We start from the raw sequence: 25,887 nt of genomic DNA, 5'->3' as shown, positions 1-25,887 counted from the left end.
CACTTCACAGTCGTAATTGATGCTTCTATTGAAGGTTTAGGAGGAGTACTTGTCCAAGATGAAGGGGTAGTAGCTTACGAATCCAGAAAGCTAAAGACTCATGAAGTTAATTATGCACCCCACGACTTAGAGTTAGCAGCGATTGTGCATGCCTTACAGAAATGGAGACACTTCTTACTAGGGAAGCCCTTTGAGTTAAAGTCAGATAACCAAGGACTAAAGTACATCTTTACCCAACCCCACTTAAATGCCAGACAAAGAAGGTGGTTAGAGTTCCTAAGTGAATATGATTTTGAAATTGAATATATTAAGGGGAAGGAAAATAGGGTGGTAGATGCCTTAAGTAGGAGGAGACACTTGATGACTATAGCAACATTCAAAACTTCTTTCAAAAGGCAAGTAATGGATGAACAAGGACATGACCCATGGTATGAGCAAGTCAAATTGACTTTAGAATACGATCCAACCGATCCTAAGATTGGAGGGTATACATTAGACGAAGATGGGTTGCTCAGATACAATAATAGAATCTATATTCCTAATTCAGGGAACTTAAGGGAAGTAGTCTTGTCGGAGGCTCACAATGCCCCTTATTCAGGGCACCTAGGAGTCAACAAACTTTACGCAGATCTAAAGAAGCTATACTTTTGGCAAGGGATGAAGAATGACATTGTCAAGTATGTGGCTAAATGTTTGGAGTGTCAAAGAGTAAAGACATAACATAGACATCCAGCTGGATTGTTACAATTGCACGATGTACCTCAACACAAGTGGCAAGTTATTAGCATGGATTTTGTGCAAGGGTTACCCATGTCACCTTCTAGGCATGATGCAATAATGGTGGTAATTGATAAACTCACTAAGGTGGCACACTTTATACCAGAGAATCTGACGGATGATGCACCTACCTTGGCTAGGCGTTTTGTTAAGGAAATATTTAGGCTGCATGGAATACCAGAGAAAATCATATCAGATAGAGATGCTAGATTCACTTCAAGGTTTTGGACCACTCTTCAATCAGCTCTAGGAACTCAACTAAATTTTAGCACTGCATAACATCCTGAAACCGACGGTCAGACAGAAAGGACAAATCAGATTATGGAAGACCTACTTCGCATGTATTGCATGGACCAACAGAAGAAATGGGAAGAGTACCTACCTCTGGTAGAGTTTGCTTACAATAATACATATCAAACATCTTTGGGAAAGGCACCTTTCGAAGCTTTGTATGGTAGACCATGTCGAACACCTTTGAGTTGGGATAGTCTTGAAGATAGAGTGATTGTTGGACTAGATATGTTGAAAGAGATGGAGAGGAAAACTAAGGAAATTAGGCAAAGATTGAAGGAAGCCTCAGATAGGCAGAAAAGTTATACAGACAAAAACAAGACACCAAGGGAGTTTGAGGTGGGAGAAAAAGTCTTCCTAAGGGTTAGGCCACACAAGAGTTCCATAAGGTTTGGGAAAAAGACTAAGCTTGCACCTCGTTATGTTGGACCCTTTGAAATATTGGGAAGGATTAATCCAGTTGCATACCGGTTGGCCTTACCTCCCCAGTTGAGCCGAATCCATGATGTCTTCCATGTTTCTCTTCTTAAAAAGTATGTACCTGATGAGAAACACATTTTGAATTGGGATTCTTTACAAGTCCAGGAAATGGGAGGAATAATGATAGAGCCATTCAAAATCTTGGAGAGGCGCCAGTGCCAGTTGCGCAACAGAGAGGTTGATCAGTGCAAAGTACAATGGGACCAGTATGATGAAAAGAATGCCACGTGGGAAGATACTAAGGAAATGCAGCAGTTGTTTCCTTTTTTGTTTTAATCATGAACTATAGACTCTTTTGGATGCGTTCAATAAGTGCATCGGGACGAATTAAGGGGGGGAGGATGTCACAACCCTCCCTTCTCACTTTTGGATTTAAAATACAATTCTATTATATTTTTGGATAAGCTATTTAAATGATTGAATGAATATTATAAAAGAATAAAATAATAATACACACACACACACACACATGGAAAATATACATTATCTTTATTTATCTATTTTCCACTTCCAATTATGGCACATGTTGTAGGAAGAATAAGAAGCTTCTAGAGGATTCTCCACCACCTTGCATGTAACTCCTCCCACTAAGTCTAATCAATTTGCATGAAGTCCAAAATTGGGAAAGAATCTCCTTTTTAATTAAATTTTCTAGATAATGGAATGGAGGGAATTTTCTTATAAAATTATATGCAAGTTTCAAAGAAGGGAGTTGATTATGTTTTGAAGGAAATTTCCCAAGTTTTAGAAGTAGATCTTTTGGTAGTCTCATTTTCGTTGCAGGAATTTTAAGTTGTTGTTTGAAGGATTTTCTCTCAAGTTGCAAGGAAGGATCATAAGGGTAGTTAGTGGATTCAACATCAAGCTCGATAAACCAGGTTCTCTCCTTGTCGCTTATCTTTACATTTACTTATGAGGAATTCGTAATATCAAAAATATAGTTATAGATCTTCTTTTATAAAAAGAAATTCTTTTATTTGATTTTCTTATTTGGGGATAAACAATAATGATGATGCTTTCATATAGTGCATGTAAAATATAGTTATTTGATTATTTTATTTCCCTCAAGAAAATATGCACATGATCTTGCTATTGTTTTCTCCCAAAAATTTTAACAAAAGAAAATCATATTCCTTTATTTGTTTAAAATCTCTTTTTCTAAAATCAAAATTCTTCCTGTGTGATTTGGATCTTTATTCCTCCCTCTAATTCATTTCTCTGGTTCTTCGAATGGAAATCTGAATCTCATTCTTTAATCTCTCTGTGATTATTTAAAATTTCTCTGTGATTATTTTTAAAATCTCTCTGTGATTATTTTAAACTCTCTGTGATTTTTTTTAGTTAAATAAATCTCTCTGTGAAATGCGTCGAATAAAATTTCTCTGTGAATATTAGCTGAATCTCTGTGAATATTAGTTAAATGAGTCGAATAAAATTTCTCTGTGTGAATATCAGTCGAACAAACTCTCTCCCTGTGAAATCTGAAAATAAATAATCTTCCTGTAAATAACTCTCTATCCCCCTCTCTGGACATTGGTTGAGAAATAGAATATAATCCCTCTGTGTAAGCCTGCATTTCTCAGTTTAACACCTACCTACTTCTCGATAACCTGTGCATCGCTGGAGAAAATTACTTCTCTGGTTATTTTTATTTCTCTGTTATATTTTGTCCCTGGGATTCATATGACATTCTCTCTTACATTAATATTTTTTTTTATGTATACATACCTGTTTATGTATTCTCTTTTTATACAAATTAATATTCTGGAATGAACTATATATATAAATTATGCGAAGCGATTAATAAATTTATGCGATTATGCGAAGTGATTAATAAATATATGCGATTATGCGAAGTGATTAATATCTATATTCGCACGATGCAATGCATGTGCGTACCGGCTCACAGGTAGAGGACGGAGTTAATACTCCGCAGGGAGTGGTACCGTAACGGTACCACCCACTAGCCTGCGGTCACTCCTGCAGCAGTGGCTGCAGGGTAGTGGAGGGGACCCGTGGGGTCCCACTCCCATTAACCCTCTTTAATGCCAATCAAATATAATTCGAAGGGGAATGTTAATTGTTAAAAATAAATTCTCTTTTTCATATATGTTTAAAATGTTAGTTTATTTAAATTCCTTCTTTTATATATAAATATAAATTTTAGTTAATAAAATTTTTAAACTTAGGTAAATTTTAGATTTATTACTAGTTTTAACAAAGTTATATTAAATGATACTTAGATCCTCTTAAGATCCACTTAGCAATTAAATGACTTGAAGCTGAATTCTATGTTGGGATTTGTGGTTTTATAAGCGATATTCTTGCATGCAACTTACCCTACCTTCGCTTCATGCAAATGTCTTTACATTGATTTCAATTATTCGTGTTCCCTTCTTCATGCAAATTATACATTTAATTGTTAGTATGCAAGTTACCTAGCTATCTTTATTATGCAAGTTATATTCAAGTTTTGAATAATAAATAATTCTAGTTATGGTTTTTATTCCATGTCATTCATCAAGTAGTTATTTCAATTAATTGAGCTTTGCAATGTCTAAATATACGCGTTCAATTCATAATTATTTTCCAAACATGATGTTTATCATAAGTTAGAGAAAAAAATTAAATAAAGGAAGTTGGAAGACCAAAACCAAGTAGCGTTCGGTATATACAGTGCCTCTGGGTCACGCTTACGGGTAATGCCGTCGTGTTGAACTACTGCACTTAACGCCTAATAAAGCTACATCAACAACGTCTGTGGCATCGTCCCTATAAATCGTCGGGGAGTAATAAGGGACACTTGGAAGTTAAAATCCAAGGGGCGGGTAATCCCGCTTGGATCGATTATTTAATAAGATAACTCTAAAACGATCTTTCATCCGCTGAGTTAAACTATAGTAAACCCCTATAGGGATGGTGAGTGAAATGCTTTTATGAAATTGATTTAATCTCGAAAATTGTTGTCGATTGACAATTGGTCATGGGTGATACTTATGATAAGAATTTAGGATCTAGTGTTTTAGGCCACAAGCAATAGGCCATCTTGAGCCTTTGCTTAAGCGCTACCACCGTGGGTAGCAACCGCAGAGAAAGTGTCTGGGACATTGACCCTAGAAAGGGTTGCGTACCCACTAATCAGTTTACATCAAACCATAGAGTAGAAAACAGAACTACATACTTTACGCCTTGATCTCGTGCCGAAGCGAGTATGTAGGCAGTCTTGGGACAGAGTTGTCCCTCGTACTCAAGCGTTCGTGGGTGGGGTCTAGACTTGGTAAAAGAAAGATTGAGTAAGAATCCTATTTGAAAGATAAGATAATTAAATTGGAAAAAGTAATTCAATGCATACTCGGAAGGAATCCCGTATGGATTCGCTTGACTTCCCGAGGCTTTAAGCCAAATTCCGAGGCGGAACTCAAGCTTGTATTATGTTGTTTAATTACTCCTAAGGATGGCGACCTCAGTGCACTTTTGTTAGAAGAGTGTAGTACTTAGTGAGTGGCTCAGGACCCGAATGGTCCTGATAAGTCTAAGTCTCTGGCCAGAGAACCTCCTATCCCGATTTGGATAGATGCCTACCCCATATGGGTAGAAGCCTATCCTGTATTGGATAGATGAAATCTTATGTCCCGTATGGACAAATGCCTAACCCGTATGGTTAAATGCTCATCCCGGATGGATGAATGCCTAATCCAAATGGATGGATGCTCAGAGTATGCAATTGAATCAAACATAATGATTAAATTAAACAAAAACAAAAAAAAGAATGGTCAGTTTTGTTGAGTTAATTATGGTGGGTTATTACAATTTAGCGGCCTACATGTTAGATTTTTGTAGTTTTGATTCTAGATTCCTTCTAGGTTTTCTGGAAGCTTCACAATGATGGTACATGCATAGCAATCAGTGGAGTCTGGTAAACTTAGTATTTTTACTAAGTGGGGGCGAGGTCAACTCATTTCTCTGGGTTTTCAGAGATTTTTGTGATGGTGTGACATGCAAATGAATGAATCTGAAGACTTTTACGGACTTACTGTTTTTAGTAAGTTGCGACGGCTACTCAAAATATGGTTAAAATGCATTTGGACACACTTACTATTTTTAGCAGTATGCTATTTTTAGTAAGTACTATTTTTAGCAAGGTTTCAACCAAGTCTGTTCAAATGGCTATTTCTAGCAAGTTAGTTTGAGCAGTAAGTCTTCCAGTATTTTTGGAGCTATTTTGGCATGTCTGAGCTTATGTTGGGTGAATTCATGGTTGAGGAAAAGTATTTTATAAGTGAATTATTAATAAGGCAAGATGGACGCCTTAGGAAGAAACAAGCTAATTTTATGAAATAATTCACTTATTTACTTGGGACGCCATAATGCACTTTATTGATAATTTTTTATAAAGTATATTTACTTCCTTGTAATGGGCGATTTTGGGAAATGAGAAATGAAATCCAAACTACAAATTATAGAGAAATGAATGTGCACTTGGATTTGGCGTCCATTTGGGAGGGAATTTGATTTTGAATATGGAGTTTCAAAGGCTATAAATAAGAGTGTTGGGCTCTTGTTTTTGGTATCCATGATTATTTGCAACGAAGTGCTGCTGAAATTCCAATTGATTGCTTCGAGGAATGCATACCTCCTAGCTAGTTCTTGGCTTCTTGCTTGAAAGATAGCAACTAGTTGAGATTGTGATACTGTTCTTTACACTGAAGAACGGATGGAGTTCATTGTTGTAGTGACATTTGATGTTTTCTAATGTGTTTTGGGGTGTTGGTGAGTTTTCAGGTTGTAGGTTGATTTGTAGAGCTGAAGTGGTTTCTTTATCAGAAGTCTAAAGGGAAATTTTTGTTGCATCTAGGTATTCTCTCTTTATTTTCCTTAGGCCTCGGCGATCCCTTACACTAGTTTTCAGAGGATAATTTGAAGTTTTGAATTTTATATTGCAAATCGCCCTTCTTCCCCGGCCGTACCACGCTGAAGTTGTCTTGGAAGGCGTGCATTAATGTTTGATCAGATTTTGCAACTAGTTGTTGGTCTTGGTTTGGATGCCTCCTCTCTAGAATTCATTGCACTTATTTTCAAGTCTTTCCGTTGAGTTTTGGAGGAGTTATGAGCATTATAGTATGTTTTTATGTTGCTGGTCTGTGTTTTTCAGTCTTCTGGTGAAGTATATCAGATTTAGAGTTTTGGAGTTTGGGGGTTGTTTCTTGGGTAGAGAGTCTCTTGAAACTTGTGAAATATATTGAACATTTTTCGCAGTTGTTGGACAGTGATATCTCTTGATTTTCCATTCATGTCAAGTATTGTAATGCTGATTAGTAGTACTAACAGCAGACTTAATTCTGAATTGTTTCTCAACACCCACCGAATAAGTGGATGAGGCTGGCTTCGCCACCTATCTTTATTTCATTGTACTCCTGTCCTCCCGCTAAATAAGTGGTTGAGTAGATAGTTTTTTATTCTCAGTCCCCCCATTGAATAAGTGGTTGAGTAGATAGTTTTTTATTCTCAGTCCCCCCGCTGAATAAGTGGTTGAGTGATTGTCTTGATTATTTCAGTCTTCTTGGTTTTGTATTTGGCTGGTTATACCACCAAGTAGTTGTTAATTTCCAGCATTTCTTTATCCCACTGAAAAGTGGAAGGGTTGGTCCGACAACCAATATGTATTGCTCTCAATATTTCATCATGCTAATGCTAATGGATGAATTCCTTGTGTGTAAAAATTAAAAAAAAAAATGTGGGGGACATTTCACAGAACCTACAAATATCCTTTTGAGAGTGATGGCAATGGAAGATACAATGTTTGAAAATCTGCTGAAACAACATGACACAAGCCCTCCAATGATGAACAATACTTCAATCTTTTTTTAACTTATCGAGATTCATGCTTCAACTCTTACAAATAGAAATCATGGAATGAAAAATGAAAAGAGGTAAGGAATAAAAACACCAACTCACCCTTCTAAAGAGAAAATGCCCTTGTATTATTGTTTTGTGTTTTGTGGCCACGCAAATTATGCCTTGGTGGCAGTTTGACCACTTTTTGCCTTTGTTCAAAGCTCAGTTGTCCAATGCTTGAGCACACACTTTTGGTGTATTTGCCTCTTTTTGAGTGTTGGAATGTTTTTTTTGACACTTTAGTGTACCAGTGCACACTTGAGATCTAGGGAGAGCCCATTTTTGTTTCAAAACCACCTTTGGCTTCTCTATGGAGGATATGCCCTATGAAGAAGATGCCATATATGTTTTTGTTTACACTTTTGTCACAAAATGAATGGTGCCATTACAACATTTGTCTAAGGGTCAAACAAAAAATAGTATGGGGTAATGTTGGCCCCAATTCTAACAAGTTTTAAGGATATGTACAAGAGCCGTATGGACCCAAATCTGAATCTACTAGCATAGAAGATTGACCAGGTTGCATTATGCAAGAGGTGGAAGACAAATTAGATACCAAGGGTTAGAGGATGCAAGAGGCAAACACATGGAAAGCCACACCAATAAAAGCAACTAATCAAACATTCTAGGTTGCATACAACACTCAATTTTCATGAAGCACAAGGCCAAACCAAAGGGACAAAACTTGACCAGCCTCTAACCAGATCCATGTATGTAACCCAGCCCTCATAAGAGATGGATTAATTCACTGTATAAGTATCAACAGTAGTGAATTTGAAACCTAGGATAGAGTTTGTGCACAATTATTATAGTAAATTGTCTGAACTTAATATATAGAACCATGAATAATACAAAGTCTTTGACTAGCTCTATGTTATGCATATGTGTGATTGAATGGCAGTACCTCATTTTCTTTATGTATAATGGAGCTACTTTTGCATGCATTAACATAGACTAGGCCTTAATGCTCTTTACTCCAAGCAACCCCAATGGATCTTAATACTCTCTCTATGCCTCAAGTGAGTGCTCAAGCTATGCACTTTAGTACTATGTTGGTGCTAAGTGACTTAGTTTTGCCTAGGACCACAGGGTTGCACACATCATTGTGGATGAACCAAAGCAATCCGTGTTCAACAAATTAATCATTAAATGGATGGTGTTTAAGATAAAAATTACTAATTTATAGTAATTAAAACTTATCCAAATATAATATTCTGTTATCTTTTTGCTTGAATCTCTGATGTAAAAAAAGGGTTTGCATGTCCTAGCATATTAACCCTCTATCATACAAACATGTACACTCTTTGATCATTCATTGACCAAGTAATGCAAGAATCTTAAATTTCTAGTTCTATTGTACTTTTCATTCTATTTTTTTAATATGGAATGTTACTAAGGAAGAACAGTCCTTTAGTACAATTGGAAATAAATGACATGAATGTTTTATGATTATGTCATTTATTTTAATACCAATCCTGTAGTCAAGTTTAACCAAATTATATTAAAAGATAAACTCACCGTTCAAGAATTAGGTGATGACTAAAGCTATGAATAATATCCTCCCATTCTATAATGGCACGAGTTTTTCAGCACAAAAGAAAGAACTACAAACTTATTTCAGAAGAGGAAGACTCTAATATCACAGGGAAAGATGAACACAAATAAAGCTCATCTCATATTTGCTGCTAATTATCAGTCATATTATATTAGATGAGGAATACAAAAGTAAAGAGGTCCCTAGCTGTCAAATTTCTGGCCATGAATCAGACACCAACAGTGAATCATTGAATAGTAAGGGTAAGTCCCATGCTTGTGATCAATCTGCTTTTATACCAATCTAAAATAGAATTAGTTCTTTAATAGACAACCCTCTCAAAATCAGCCATAATGCTGAATTGGTTTCTCGGAATGGACAATTTATTCTTGTTTCTTGGTACCCTCCAACTAATTTTGAGCCTGTTCCAACACTATTCCACCCTATTCCACAAAAAAATGGCTCTACTTCTAATCTGTGTGGTAATTCTCTTAATCATGTCAATCCAAGTTCTTCTGTACAGCAGGGCCGATACAGAAAACAAAGAGGAGATCCATCCATCTGTTAGGCTCTCCTTTCATGAACTACCATCCACTTAGCCCTTGCCAACATAAATGACACCTTAATGAGCTCCTGAAAATTACAGAAATTCAGAACAAAAAGCAGTATTTCAAGCAAGAACATAGCCACGTCCTTCAACAAAACTTACGGTAATCAAACAATATCAATTTGCAGTTATCAACTACCTGCATATGCAAGGATAAGACTTGGCAAATCCCTCTTCAACTATCTTCAACTCAATCGAACCTAAAAAAAATTGCTTTCAGAAAAGACGGAAAGGGATAATCTTGCTGTTCAGGAGCAGCTTCAGTAGATCCACAAAAAAGCCCAACACCCAGAATTTTCCACTCAACAAAGTTGCTGATTCAGTAAATCAATAGAATTCTACCATAGACAACCAGAGTAGGGGATATGTTGGTGGGATTTGGAATACTGATAGCAGTTCTTTTTTTTACCCCAACAACAGCAAGCTGGTCTACAGTGTTGTCTTCATGAATCAGCTATTAGTAGAACTATGTTCTTCAACCTTCAACCTTTGGAAATATCAAACTCTTCACTTCTTTTTTTTGCTGCAGTATTAAAAAAGTCCTAATCCCATCTGATATTTGTCTTCAGTTACTTTTTGTACTGTCATTGTGTTATCTCCCCTTTGGAGGGCTTTTAGTTTTTGTACTCAACTCTTTTCATATAAATGTAAAACTGGTGTTTTTCAATTTGTTTGATCTCTATTATACTTAATACAAATAATATGCTTCGTCAAAAAATTAAAAAGATAAACTCACCAATCCATGTTAGAGACAAGGAAAATATGATAGAATAACTAAATAGAAAATACTACCTACAGAGAAGCAAAACCCAAAAAATAAAAATTGGCTTCCAAATAGAAACAACCTACCAATACTGAGTGGTTTGTTATAGAAATGCCTTTTTCAGATTCCACCCTGGCCACATTTAGAACAGAATATATCACATTATGTCAGAATAGTGGAAAAAACCACTGTGAGTTTGACTTCTTGTGAACAATTTATATTCTATTCATCTAAATCCAAATCTATCTTTTTGAGAAGAGTTAAAACTCAAATGTGGTATTAAATCTTATTCTAGATCTATTGATCCAAATAGTCCTCAAATTCAACAACACAGAAAGTTAATGTTTTCTTATAATAGTTCCAAGAGAAAAGTTAAAAATAATATTTTACACAGCGATTAGTTTATTCTCACAAATCTATAGAATGAAGTGCAAGGAACTAGCAGCCTTTAGGGCATAAGAATAATATGCTAATGAAACTTAATAATGCTTACATGATTAATCATCAGTTATCCAAGAATCTTGCAGTAAAATATAGATAAACATGTCCCATTTAATGCTTAAGATAATAGATGACTACAACGCAGTAAAATTCAATGAGATCCTTTTATCCTGTTTAAAAGATTTTTTTAACGATCATGTCATTAGAAAAAACAGAAATTTGTATAGTTAGTTTGTAAAAGACTTTAACAAATTCCTTTCTAGATTGCCAAGTACACATGATTTAGAAAAGATATTTTGGTTTGAAATTTAAATCCAGCCAAGAACTTCATTTCTCATTAATAAAAATATATAATTGCTCCCTCTTTTTTCCAATCCAATGTATGTTTGAGGGAAAAGATGAATCTAGAGGCCAACCAACCTAAGGAAAAATATGAACTTCACACTAAATATAGGTATCGAACTATCAAAAGTTGTGGGTTAAATTATCAATAGTGGTGAAAATAAATTTTAATCAACTAAGCAAATATCAACTGTCAAGAAAATGAACAATTTGGCTCTTAAAAACCATACACTCATCCATGCAGACTTCTCTTCGGAAAGAGAAGACTTTTTGGACCTCTTCAACATGTTCTAAGGCCCGTAATGTTCAACAACTCAAGGAAAAGCCAAGCACCACCAATAATGAAATTTTGTAGACAGATGATATGCCATTTTGTTGAAGTTTTCATACGAATAATATAAATTTATGATGACATGGAAATAATTAAGTGCCAATAAATATAAAAATAAAAAAGCAGTGTAATGTTAAAGAATTGGAGTGATTTTGTAGCAGAACCAGTAGGAAGAATTTTGTAGACAAATAATTTGATTTGTTGTATTCATTGTAAGATTAATATACACCAGCCAGTAACTGTAATTTAGTGTTCTTTTAGTTTCGATAGTAGGGGTTATATAGCGGCCTCCAGCCCTTGAGAATAAACTTCCTACATAAACATGTTGTAACAACATACCCACTAACATACACCAACTCAAAAAATTGACTACATACCATCATAGACAACAGTGAAGAACAGACCAATTCAGCTAACAAAAAAGACAGGTATAAACAATAACCGTCACTAGAACACTCCCCAATGCTCCCTTGAAATATGGGAATCTAGCACATTTTCAACAATTTCCTCCACCCATTTCTCTTCATCATGCACTTGATGCCCTCTCTACAAGTGAAGGAAATCTCACTTCATAACAAACCTCTCATTGACAGTCAGCTATGTGAACAAACGATCCATAGAATACAAGTATGGTGAAGTTGCTACCAAATTCAAGCTTACAACAATGCCAATGCACATGTAGCTTTGCAAAAAAATTTCTCAAAGTCTACAAAACTACCAATTGCCTCCTTAACTCAGAAATAACCTTTGAAGATCTTGTAACCTATGTTGGCATAGAGGCTGATCTTTCACCTTCCAACCCTTGAGCCACTGATTTCACCTCATGCCCTATTGTTCCAATACAAAAAAAATCATATTGCATCCAGTTTCAAGCTAAAGTCGTTATCCTAAGTGGTCTTATGTGCAAACATGTTCTAGCTCTCATCTAGTTTGCTTCGTCTCATTGTCCTTTATTGTGATCTGAGTGTATTTTAAAAGGGAAAAGTTTTAAAGTTTCATTTTCTTGTGATCTGGGTGTATTTTAAATTGTATTTCGCTTAAGGAATTCTAAAATTAACACGAGGTTCTATTCACAATCTTGATACAAGGTTTTCTCCTTTTTCAGGAATGATTTTAAGGAAGATAATGGTGAGCAATGAGGAGCTCTACAACATGACAAACCAAGAGGAAGATCAAGATGTTTCAAGTTCAAGGGGAAATGGGTGAAGAAACTTGGAAGACAACAATGCAAGGAGAATCAATATTAAGGAATCCACACGGATGATGAAGAAGGAGCTTTTCTAGGATTGCTCTAGGATGAAGGATTGAATTACACCAAGAAAGACAAGATCCACATTTCATGATGAAGACAAAGTCGGGAACATCACAAAGGAGGAGGATGCATGCTTTATCAACACAAGGAAGGAACATGACCAAGACATCTAAGGATTTCACAACAATCCAAAGGCTGAAGGAACTCAAACACGCAAATGAAGACAAGAAGAAGGACATCACAACTTGTTGGAAGACTAGTTCAAGTTCAGGGAAGCAGATGGAGGGATGATTACACAATGCGAAGGATAGACAACATTCATACTCAAGAAGGGATCCAAAATGATGACAAAGACTCTACATCGACCTTGGATTTCAAGGAAATCCAAGATCAAAGGAAGGAACTCAATAATGCAAAGGAGGAAAACCACATGGAATATACTACAAGAACAAGAGAATTAATGCAAGGAGACGTCAAGATGCACAAGCATAAGACCATTGCAACATGAAGTCAAGAACTACATCAAGAAAATCAAAGTCAACAAAATTCTACTGAGAGGAGTTTCAAAGATTCCAAGGATTAGAATTGAAAGGTGAAATAGGGACATCACAAGGTAGATTCCCAAACATGAGAATGAAACACAAGAATGATAAAGGAGGAAAGATAGTTTCAGAAGAGTTAATCAAGTTAGAAACTTGATCAAGATGATGCAATATGGGAACATTAACCATCACAATTTGTCAAAAGGAAGGAAGAAGTTGAGTATCACAAGATATCTGTGCTGAGGTGGCGCCTGATCATCATCAACCAATCAGGTTATTCCATGTCAAGGTGTCCAAGTTCAATGTAACAACTATTTTCTAATCCATCCACATTTAAAAGGGATATGTACCCAAAGCAATGTAATTTTCTCATTGGATAGCATTTAATGTAAGTGGTGGTTGTTGTAACTACCTGTTGTGACCATTTCACACATCGTCCCATTAGAATGGGGACACCCTCTTTTTCGCTTTTGTTTTGCTTGTTCTTCTCTCCGCTTTTAGGGTTTTGAGTGAGTGAGTGGTCTGTCTGGGCTCGGGCTAAACCTTAGGGGTTTCTTTTGATGTTATTCAGGCTGAGTCTAGTCAAATTTTGAAAAGTTGTTAAGTGTCTTCCCAAAGAATTGAGACAATTGAAATAAGGTAAGCCTTTCAGGGAAGTCAAATAGGTCTTAGGTCAGATCTAATCAGGGTTTTTAGGGTGAAATCCAATTTTGACTAGGTGTTAGCATTTTTGAAGGAGAAATTGTGTGTTCTTGCCTGGGTAAGTTTTGATCCATTTTTGAAGTGAGATGATGCCTGAAACAGAGAAATCGCTCCTGACCCTCAGAGAGGGCCCAGGGCTAATTTTATCCTAAGTGCAATTTCTTATTTTTGATGGACTTGCTAACTGGTTCCTGGCCTTGAAAATGACCTAACTTTGCCTTATGAAGTGATTTGAGACTTAAATTTTGAGCAATTTGGCCTAAAGAGGTAAAATCGCTCCTGACCCTTAGAGAGGGCCCAGGGCGAAAATGTTGTTTAAGTCATATTTGTCACTGACTTTTCTAATGTGTTTTGTGCAAGGTCTCTCGGAAGGATGATTGAACGTCGCTGAGGGCGATTGAAGTTTTGAAAGCAGGAAAAGTGATGATTTTTGGCCTAAGAGGGAAAAATCACTCCTGACCCTCAGAGAGGGCCCAGGGCGAGATTTTGATTTCCTTCATTTTGCAACGGAAAGAAACCAAGTTTTGATCATGAATGGAAAATAAATGACTTTCCCCAGCTACCTGAACAAGTTTTGACTTGAAATGATGAAGGACCTTGTTGAAAACAGAAAAATCGCTCTTGACCCTCAGAGAGGGCCCATAGCGAAAAAACTTGTAGAGGTCATTTCTACCTTTATTTGGTCAATTTGAGATGTCAAAGGCATGGGGGAGAATGAAGTGAGCATGTTAAAGTATCCAGACTTGATTGAAGATGATGAATTGAAGGAGTTTTGCCCAGGAAAGGTAAAATCGCTCCTGACCCTCAGAGAGGGTCCAGAGCGATTTTCTTCATGTGCACATTTTTTTGACCTTTCTTGGACATGAGAGTTTATTCATAGCATGACGCAAGGTGACATCTTCCTTGGCAAAGAAATTTCGAGACGAAAAGTGAAGCATTTTGGTCCAGGTAGCAAAAATCGCTCCTGACCCTCAGAGAGGGTCCATAGCGAGATTTTCAAAAATACATTATTCTTGCAAGATCAAAGTGATTTTTATGATTGGAAGGAATGAAGGAAGGCATGTTCTACCCATTGAATATAATTTGGATGATCAACGAAAGAGGAAATCAACCCAAAATCAAAAAATCGCTCTTGACCCTCAGAGAGGGCCCATAGCGAAAATCACTCCTGACCCTCAGAGAGGGCCCAGAGCGAAAAACCTAATATGGGAACTTTTCATCCAAGTTTGAGGGAGACAAGTCTAGACATAGGTTTGAAATAATGTTTAAAATGCCTTGGAATGAAAGGAGATTGTTGAAAGTCAGTATTTTGAAGGCAATTATAAAAATCGCTCCTAACCCTCAAAGAGGGCCCATAGCGATTTTCCAGGATTCTCTCCTTTGTTTGAGCAATTGAGGCAAAATCCAGTGTGGATAGGAAGAAGGAATGATGTTTTATCCCTTAGAAGCAATTTGGAGTCCAAAGGATGGAGAAGTGTGTCTAAAACCAAAAAATCGCTCCTGACCCTCAGAGAGGGCCCATAGCGAAAAATCGCTCCTGACCCTCAGAGAGGGCCCAGAGCAATATTGTTGAAAATCCTCATTTTACCTTGCAACAATAAAGCGAATTTGGGTGGAGTGGATTAAGGAAGGACATTGCCAAATGATGAATAAAGTTTTAATGAAAAATGACGAAGAATCAAGCCCAGTTTGCAAAAATCGCTCCTGACCCTTGCTAAGGGTCCAGGGCAAAAAACATCAAACTTGCACTTTTTCTCTCAAATTGGACGGAGCAAAGTTTGGAAGTCTGTGGGAAAGCCTAGTTGAAATATCTTGAAGAGATTTTGGACATTGAAAAATGCTAAATTTGAGCAAAAAAATGAAAAATCGCTCCTGACCCTCAGTGAAGGTCCAGAGCGAAATTGCCTTAAAGGACATTATTTCCTTCAAAATTATTGATGAATTAACTTTATAGTGCAAGGAAATGGATTTTGGAAGTGACATTGTGAGTTTAACAAACAAGCCAAGGTGGATTTTAGCTAAAAAATGAAAAATCGCTCCTGACCCTTGCTGAGGGTCCAGGGCGAAATTTACATTTTCACCTATTTTTCCTCATAAAAAATGTCAAATTTGAAGTGCAACGCGTTAACTGGATATCAATTTACCCTCCAGGAGATTTTCAAGTCAAAATGTGAAATATTCAAGGCTAAAATTCAAAAATCGCTCCTGACCCTCAGAGAGGGTCCAAGGCGAAATCCTCATGAAATCTCATTAAGCCTTGTTTTAAAAATTAATATTCTCCAAATTGCATTAGATCGCCAAAATTGCTAATTTTGAGGCATTTGGAAAATTAAAATTGAATTGGCATTAAATAAAAGACATTTTGGCATTTAATAAATTGATTTTAAGCCTTAGAAAATCGAACTTTTATTTTGAAGGCATTTAAAATTAATTTTTATTAAATTAAAATTAAATATAAAGCGCTCAAGGCACTATTTTCATTTATTTTGCCAAGTCGGCCCCCCTTTTTTGGAATTTTATTTATTTTTAGCCCCCATTTTGCCAAGTCGGCCTAGAGGGAGCAAAGGGGAGAGCGCTCTATATATTGGAGGTGCTTTTTCACATTTCAAATCATTCAATCATTGCCTTAAGTGAGAATTTGGAGAGCTAATTGGAGGTGCGAAATCTGGTTTGCTTGGAGCGATTTTCTTTCAAGTGTTGAAGGCTAGAAGGAAGTGGAGTTTTATTCTTTCCCAAGCTAAAGGAGGCGCCATTCATTCAAGAGAACTTTGATCTACATTTTGCAAAGCGAAGTCTATTTTTGCATCATTTCTTAGAGTTTAATACTCAGGAGGAGGTATGGCGAAATCATCTTAACACCATTGTTGAAGATTTGAATTTTGAACATTTGTTTTGAAAAATCTAAGTATTGCATAGTTAATTAGGAAATGATAACTCAAGATTTATCATGAAGTTTCCTAATTAAAATCTTAAATCTTCTTTTTTACTCTATATTTCTACGCTTCAAGATATGCTACTAATTGTGAAATGTTGTGTAGGTGTCAAGATGGCGACTCCAAAGGCGGGAGCATCTACTAGTCACCCGGCTCTCATGAAGGAAGATTAGAGGAACGACGAATTGGAGACCAGGATTGTGTCCAAATGGAGTAACATCGGAGATACCAACTTGGGAAACTTCAGTGTGAAGAAGTTTCAAGAGGTCCCCTACATTGGCAAGCCATCACCTATGGCGAAGAAGATTATTGAAAGTGGCATCATCAAGGCGGCAGGTTTCCCTCCAGCGGTCCAGTGTCATGAGCTGATGATCGAGTGTGCCCGCCATTATGACTCACAATCAAGATCGACCGTATCCAAGGAAGGAAACACTTTAGCTTACCTTTCAGAAGAGGCTATAAGCGAAGCTCTTCATCTTCCAGAGCATAAAGATATGATTTACAAAAGCCTAGAAGGAGCCAGGTCAATGTATGAAGATGATCCCGATACTTGCCTGAATCTCATCAACAAGAATTGGTTGCTCAAAAGTTGTCCTTGCCTGAACAAGATTCCCAACACACCGCATAGGATTGATTTCCAGGAGGAATACAGAGATTTGATAACTTTGCTCAATCGAGTTACAGGGGCTCCTCAAGCCTTCTACTTCGAGAAATGGATGTTCTTCTTCATTCAAGTGATTGTCCAAGGAAAAAGAACGATTCATTGGGCCAGAATTATTAGCCATAGTCTGGATGTGCAGTTGAGAAGACTAAGACCTACCAAATCATTCCATATGAGCTCATATGTCATATATGCCTTGATCAGGAGTTTCGAGTATGCAGGGCTACCTCATAGAGGAGTGATTGGAAGAGGACCCAGAGAAGTGAGAGTTTGTGACTCTTATGTTCATTTGCATCATCCACCTAGAAGTGACTACAAGTTAGTCAATGATACCTTCACGATGAACATCACTAGGATATTGCAAGGCGGGATTCACAATCGACTATCTCTGGATGCACAAGAGCTTGTGAAGAAGTATGGTGCATGGTTCATCCAGTTTCCAAAGTTTACATATATCAGAGTTCAGGGGTGTCCTTCACCTCCCTACATGTTGCCGAGGTATCCGACAGAAAGGATAGTGCTACTTGAGGTAACCAGGTAGTTGGTAGCTTGTGCAAAGGTATCCAGACACAAGCATGGAAATGGAGTTCCCGTGCCTATCATATTGGGGAATTCAATTGAGGTATGTCCTAATACTCAAGCTTCGGAGGATGCAGAGAAGGAATTAGTCTTGTATTCATTCACCTTCTTTGCCCTGCGGGAGAATTTTGATCCTTATGGTTATATGGAGGAAACAGTTGCTAGGAAGTACGGACATGAGTTTCAGGTAGAAGACTTTTGGATGAATCTCTCAAGTGATTTAGAAGTGAAAAGAAAGATGCATTCCAGATTACCTTTAGATTTCATCAGGAAATGCAAAGTTTACAGAGTAGCCGATCAAGCTCAGGACAATGGCAGACATCTCCAGTCATCTTATGACAAAGAAGCCAAAGCAGTAAAGATAGATTGGAAAGAGCCCGAGGTTTTCGACTTGAGAGCTTTGATGGCTCCTGTTTTATCATGTACTCGCAGATGGGTGGATGTACAGCATCAGAAGTTGAGGGAACAGAATGTTTCAATGACTTTCACTTTGGAGGCTAGACTAGATGAAGGAGAAGCTAGCGTGAGTGAGAACACTTCTCATCCTAGAGGCGCAGAGAGGAAAGAAAGACCTGAGAAAAGAGAATCTTCCAAGAAAAAGCAAGAGGCCAATCGAGATCGTCCATCGAGCACATCTTCTCGACATGGAAAGAAGGCAAGTCAAGCTGAAGGTCAAGAGAAGATAATACCTGAGGTTGATGAATCTATGAAATCCATGGTGCAAAATGATAGGCCAGAGAAAGGACAAACACCTCCACATTCATCAAGTCAATCTCCCCAAATTAATGAGTTACATGAAGATAAGAATGATGATGAGGCGACATCTCCTCTCCGAGAAGATGAACCACTGCCTAAAGAAATACAAGTGAGAGAGACAAGATCCGCCATTCCAGATTGGTTGAAGGAGAGACTGACAAGGGTGATTGTGATTGAAGAAGAAGAAGATGTAATTGACTTAGAGAGCCTTATAGGAAATTCTCAAGAAGTAACGGAGAAGAGGAAGGCCACGAAGATGTCCAAAGTGATAAGGGATGAGATAGGATCCAGGAAATTGCAGATAGCTACACCAGTAGTGGACAAGTATGAAGGTGAAATTCTTGCAGATGAGTATGATGTAGAAACATTTGAGCTTGGTCCACTCACTACTGAACAGGCAATGGATGAGGCAACCGATTCATTTGAAGCACTTAAGGGCAAACTTAAGGAAGAAATGGAAAAGAATAAGAAGCTTGAGAGAGAGAGAGATGCTTGGAGAGGCTACTTTAGTCATCTCAATCAGCCCTTGAGACGTCAAGATCTAGCTGTATCTCCTATGCAAGCACTTCCCCTTGAATCAGTTGGCGAGGCAAAAAGAGTCAAGAGTTTGGTTCAGGTTATGAGCTCTTGGATTGACAAATCCCACACGGTAGCTGTTGAATTTACAACAAGAATGATGAAGACAATCCACCAAGCTATCCAGGTCCTTGAGATTGTCCACAATCTAATGATAACTGGAGCCGCTTTCGCTCACACTAGAGATGTTATCATTCCCGTTCTACAAGTAATCAGGAAAACACCAAGGAAGATCCTAGCACAAGAAAAGATAATGGATGGAGGAACTCATAACCTACTTCAGTGGTCAACTCTACTCCAGATGAAAGAGGTTCTTTTCGAAGACATCAACACCAAATGCAGTCAAGTTGAAGGCGTCATCCATCCAATTCAGGATAAGGTGTTTGAGGTGTTGTGTACCATTCTTGGCAGGCGGATCGAAGTTGAGACGGATGTGGACCTCCGAGAGGTGGAAGAGAGAGTCAAAGTCATCTTTTGCAAAGATGAGAATGTCATCACAGATGAGCAACGGGATCTAATGTTCACTACTATGCTCCTGATTGAGAAGATCAAAGAACTCGAACCTGGATGGGAAGCGGCTCTTCTCAGTGCCTTTGACCAGGTCATTCACTTGGAAGAACGAATGAAGAACCTTCCTGAGATTCCTATTGCTGAGATTGAAGGAATTGTGTCCAGATTCGTTGCATATGCTAAGAAAGAGCATTGGAAAGGGAACAAGGTTCTAGAAGAGAGGTTGTTATAGGATGATGTGGCATCTTAATTATCATTGGTCTATGTTTCCTTGACTTTTGTGCCAATTAAATATTTGGCTATGCATTTAATAATGTTCATCTAAAAAGGAAACTTTTTGTAACGAACCCTAATTAGGGTTTAGGTGTCAGAATCTCAGCCGTTGATCTTCTTTTGATCTGGGTCGTTCATTGTAATTGAGGATGCTATATATACCCTCACTCATTTTCATTTTGTCATTAGATATTAGAGAGATAGATAATAGTTAGAGCTTTGGAGAGAAGAAAGTTATTTTGTAGCAAGATTGAGTAGTGAAGAAAGAATTTTGAACAATTGTTGTCCATTTGGCTTTGAGATCAATAAAATATTGAAGTTATGGTGTTTTATTGCAATTCTTGTGGCTATCTTCATGGTTGTTTATCTTCTTGAATCATTCTCAGTTGAAGTAGTATTTAAGTTTGAAGGACTAAGTGTTGTGCTTGATCTTTGGTGAGATTCGCATTCCAAACCACTAGCTTCTTACTGATTGTAAGGACGCCTTGTGTGGTCAACTGGAAATATTGAGATTGCTTGAGCCTTCAATCATTATTGAACTATTGATATGTATCTTTATGGTAGTATCTATAATTCTTGATGATTTGAAAATCACTAATCACCTTAGAAGATCGCATCAATTCCAGTAGAGTTGTAATTCCTTGGCAATACTGAAATTGGTAGAATCTTACCAAGTCTAGCCTACATTGAGTCATTCTTAGGATTAGATTAGTATCCATCCCTCGAAACCCTTATCTTTTACTATTTTTTGAGAACCTGTTAGCTTTTAGGAAAATCTTGTTCCTGCAGATTGGAAATACATAAGGCCCCTTGAAGAAACAGCATTCACAACGACCACTGGTGCTTATCCACACGTAGAGATCCTACAACGAAGAACCTTGAAGTCACCCTAATTGATCCTTTTCGCGATATCTTCAGCATTCAGAGGCTTTACTCAAGAGAGGATAAGGTACCATTTGGGTATTTTATTCTGTGTTTGGCTGTGTACAAAATACACGTCAACACTACCCCAATTACGGTTTGCTTTGAATTATCTTGGCCATTGATTTAGAATCGATCTAGGCCCTTCATTTGTGATTGGGAGCTCTATATAAGGTTTTGCCTTCTCATTTGTACATGTTAATAGTTGATAGTTAGAAGAATAGATTTAGATTATAGTAGGAGGAGGAGACTATGAATTGTTGTCAAGGCTATGTTGGAATAAACATATGATTTTCATTGAAGATATGGTGGATCTTTGTATGAGTTCCAACATGTTGCATAGTTTCTACTTCTCAAGTTTTAGATTTGTTTACATAGAGTTGACTAGTTGAATGGAAGATCTTATTGTTGATTAATAGTGAAGCCTATATTTTCATACCATTTGTGGTTTGTTGATTGCAAATTGCAGTGCATGGTTAGTCTGAGCTCAATTGAAAGCTTAATTTCAATTGTTCTATGCTCATTGTTCATGGTGTTGATGTGCATAAGTGATATGAAAATCATTTGCATACCCTTAGGAAATTGCACCATCTTTGTGTAGTTGTTTCCTCATGACGAAACAAAGCTTGGTTAAGTCAGCAATCGTTTCTTACATTGTTAGAATTTTAGATTAGATTCTTTAAATCCTTCACCTTTTGACTTTTATTTTTCAAATTAGTTAAGTATTTTATGTTTCAACTAAGTGTAAGTTCCTTTGTGTTAACCAGCAATATCACATCAATTCACTAAGTCTATCCAACATAAAGTCGATCGTTTGCATTGTAAACCTTAGGGTTGCCTTGTTTGATCACAAAACTTAGCATTTGAGGTTTCCATGTTCAAGACAGGATAGAATACTTGGTATTTTATTCTGAGTTTGTAATGTCCCCTTTCCGCTCTAGTTTGTTTTGGGGACTATTGGCCAATCTCGAGACCCGTTGGTCAGTCAGAGGCAAAATTTGGGTTTCCTATTTTCTAAGAGGATGTTTTCGCAATTTTGGCAGCTTGTATGTTGGAGTTTTATAATTTTGATTCTGGATTCCTTCTAGATTTTCAAAAAGCTTCGCAATGATGGTACATGCGTAGCAATCAATGGAGTTTGATAAACTTACTATTTTTAGTAAGGGGGGCAAGGACAGCTCATTTTTATGGGTTTTCAAAGAGCTTTGCGATAGTGTGACACGCAAATGAATCTGAAGACTTTTTTGGACTTGCTATTTTTAGTAGGTTGTGATGGATGCTTAGAATGTGGTTAAAATAAAAATGCATTTGGACACACTTACTATTTTTAGTAGTATGCTATTTTTAGTAAGTGTTATTTTTGGAAGGTTTTAGTGGTCAAGTTCAGAGGCTATTTCTGACAGTGCAGTTTTCAATACTTTTGGCCTTTAGTTCACTATGGCAGTTGTTCAACACATGGGAAAAGTATTTTTAATATTTTTTAATGCCCCCTTGGCCTAGGCATATGACTTATGTATTTCTAGTTATGACCTAAGGGGACGACTTGAGGTGATAAAGTACTATTTTATGTCATAACGTTGGGTGATTTATTGTTGAGGGAAAATATTTTATAAAGTGAAATATTAATAAGGCAAGACGGACGCCTTGTGGGAAATAACTTAATTTTATAATATATTTCACTTAACTACCTTGGATGCCACATTATTATTTTATTGTCATTTTTATAATGTATATTTGCTTTGATGTGAAGGTTGACTTGGAAAAGGGGGAAACGAAATGCAAATTTCAAATTAAGGTGAATTTAGTGTGCATTTGGGTTTGACATCCATTTGCAGGGAATGTGAATTTGAATTTGGAGACACCGAGGTTATAAATAAGAGTGCTAGGCTCTTGTTTTGGTATCCATGAATATTTTGTAATGAAGTGCTGCCAAATTTGTGCCAGACTTGTGCTTCAAAGTTGAGAGCTTCCTAGCTTGTGCCAGTTTCATCCTTGAGAGATAGCACCTAGCTGATTGGAGAGACTATTTCTCATTCAAAGGGATAGATTGAGCTATATTGAGATGGATTTTATTATCGGAACTCATACAAAGATCCTATTGATGTGTTTTTTATGACACCTTTTGTACTTGGAGTATACAAAATCCCTCAAGAACTACAAATGGCAACTACAAAAGGTTAAATGATGCTTTCCTCATGCATTATGTAGGGGGATGGAAAATCACGTGCATGTTAATATCTTATCAAGGGCTAGAGTTGTCATATCAAATTGGGCTGATTAGTACATCCTATTCCTGACTTTCACTTACATTCAGGTGTTTGAATTTGAATCCTATTGATACATGTTTCGAAGATATTGTAATGTCCCCTTCTCACACATGAGAAATTGTTTAGCAATTAGCTTATTTTCTAAAGTATTCCCATAAAATAATTGGTATTGGAAAAGGAAAAATAATTTAAATAATTAAGTTGTCAAAAAATTACTTTTCCATACTTTGATTAACAACTTACACTTAATTATTTAAAAAATAGGTGTTTTAAGAATGCAAATAAAGTGTCGCTAGGTTCATGGTGATGAACAGTGGTCATAAGGGCACTTTACATATTTTTATTGAGAGAAAAAAAAAATCTAAAAAGCAACAAAAAAATATACTTTTAAAAAACAGCATAAAAGCAAAAAAGCGCTTTAACAAAAAAGCAAAAAGTGTTTCTCCTAAAATAGCTCTGAAAAGGTTAAAAAATGAGGTTGGTATTGAGAAGAGGGGTTATTGGTTATTTTTCATTTTCATTTTCTCTGAGCAAGAATGTCAGTTCTTCATATTTCTTGATGATAAAAAACCTCTTGGAATGCTAGTTTCAGAGACGAAAACTCTCCTAGCTGAATATGGTGATTTCACCTTGAGATCACAAGAACAAAAACGACAATGGATTCCCACTTCATCCTTTTCCAAGGGGAACTAAAAGTAGTCTACTTGCATTTGAAGTTCATCATGCTTTTTGTCAAGATTCCAAAAAGGGAATCCCCAAGTTCCAATCGGCTGCTACTCAACACCTAGATGAATATATTTCAGAATTCATCACCACTTGCAATATTTCAAGAGTTTCTAATGAAGATGTAGTGGTTCAACATTTTGTTGAGACCTTTGTAAGAGGAGCAACAAACAGTTCCATCATCTTGCTTCAGGTTGCATCACAAGTTGAGCTCTCACGAGTGAGAAGTTTCTAACTTGCTTCAAAATACCAAAAGACGGGCACATTTTGTTTGCAAAACTATCTAATTCAAAGAAGGATCATTATGAGCTAATGTGAGAATTCATTGCTTGATTTAACCGCCTCATCAAGAGAATCGGCCAGATTCTAAAACCTTCTTCAGATACTCACCTTATTTGTTTCACTAATGCATGTCCTTCAAAGATTGCATTCATGATCAAAACCTATGAAATTGATAAACTTGAAAAGGCTCAAGAACAAATAGTCAAGCTAGAGGATGACATGATTACCTCCAAGAAAAATCCAAAGTTCAAAATATCTATTATTGCAATAGGTTGTTAGTGATCAGGAAACATCAATTTCCATAGAATTCTCTAGCACAACCATATCAAGGTGCTCTAGGCAGAAATTTCAGCCCTTCAAATGGGATGAAAAGACAGATTATCTACCACTTCTAACAGACATGCATTGGAGTCTCCTCCCAACAATAGTGCAAATAATTTATGTTTTTTACATGATACAAGTGATCGTGATGCCAATGCATGTCCTAAAACAAAATGGATGTTGCAGCTCATATCTTTGTCAAAAGTCAATTATCAAAGTTTATTAAATAAAATCTTCTTCCAACTAAATGTAATATCCCCAATAGGGATTACCTGAATTTTGTCCTAAATTAGTTATTCCACAATATAGTTTATCATTTTTTCAAATTATGAGAGTGACTTAATCTAGTCATTCAATAAACTTATGAATTGACAAATAAATGCATGGATTAATAGCATATATATTACAAAGAATGATAAACATGTCTTTCTACCTATAACCAATCATAGTTTAGTTTGGTAGAGAAGCCTCGAGAGAGTGCATGTAAACTGCTTAACCCAACTAAGCCCAAGAGCGCACAGCGTCCCACTATGACAACTCACCTCTTGGCCCTCAAGAGGCAGGAACGCCCCACTATGACAATTCTATCCCTCGGGGTGGCCTACTTAGCTTGGGAGAACCCGTAAACTACAATTCCCTAACTTACTTCCTCCATTCATTCCTTTGATTGATTACAAGATAAGACATACACACATATAAATAATCAAAGTAATTTATTTATAATCATATACATGATATTTGCAATTCATTCTTTATATATATAATCTTATTGATATTATTTCAAGTATATATGTTTGTATATCAAGCTATTATAAATCTTGTTAACATCATTATCATATAAAATCTATTATCCTTATTCTATAGTTATACTTTATAAATCTTTTATGTATTATGAATGTATATTTAATTAAGTATGACTATCATACATATTGCAGTCTATATTAATATTACTATTAAATTCTGCATAAGAACATTATCAGGCTTCATATATTAAGCACATCCCCGTGCATACCACCAAGAACAAGGATGTGACTGCCTGTAACTTAATAACAATTCTGATCTGATCTAATCCATGGTGATGGCACTGGAGGCTTTTGATTCCTTTCCTTTATATCTAGAGTTCACATC

General features: G+C 36.6%; 1 protein-coding gene across 4 annotated transcripts in view; it reads right to left on the bottom strand.

Moving 5' to 3' along the window:
• The window catches only part of LOC131063486 (DNA mismatch repair protein MSH4), a 223,565-nt gene that overhangs the window by 181,658 nt on the left and 16,020 nt on the right, over positions 1-25,887 (bottom strand). For all 4 annotated transcript variants that reach the window (XM_057997313.2, XM_057997312.2, XM_057997315.2 and 1 more), the window contains exon 5: positions 10,434-10,479. In XM_057997313.2, coding sequence (XP_057853296.2) covers positions 10,434-10,479 — 46 coding nt within the window. The remainder of the gene's footprint in view (positions 1-10,433; positions 10,480-25,887) is intronic.

Source organism: Cryptomeria japonica, chromosome 6, assembly GCF_030272615.1.
Source record: "Cryptomeria japonica chromosome 6, Sugi_1.0, whole genome shotgun sequence".
In the NCBI taxonomy this organism is placed as follows: Eukaryota; Viridiplantae; Streptophyta; class Pinopsida; order Cupressales; family Cupressaceae; genus Cryptomeria; species Cryptomeria japonica.
This window is presented reverse-complemented; position numbering and strand designations above follow the sequence as displayed.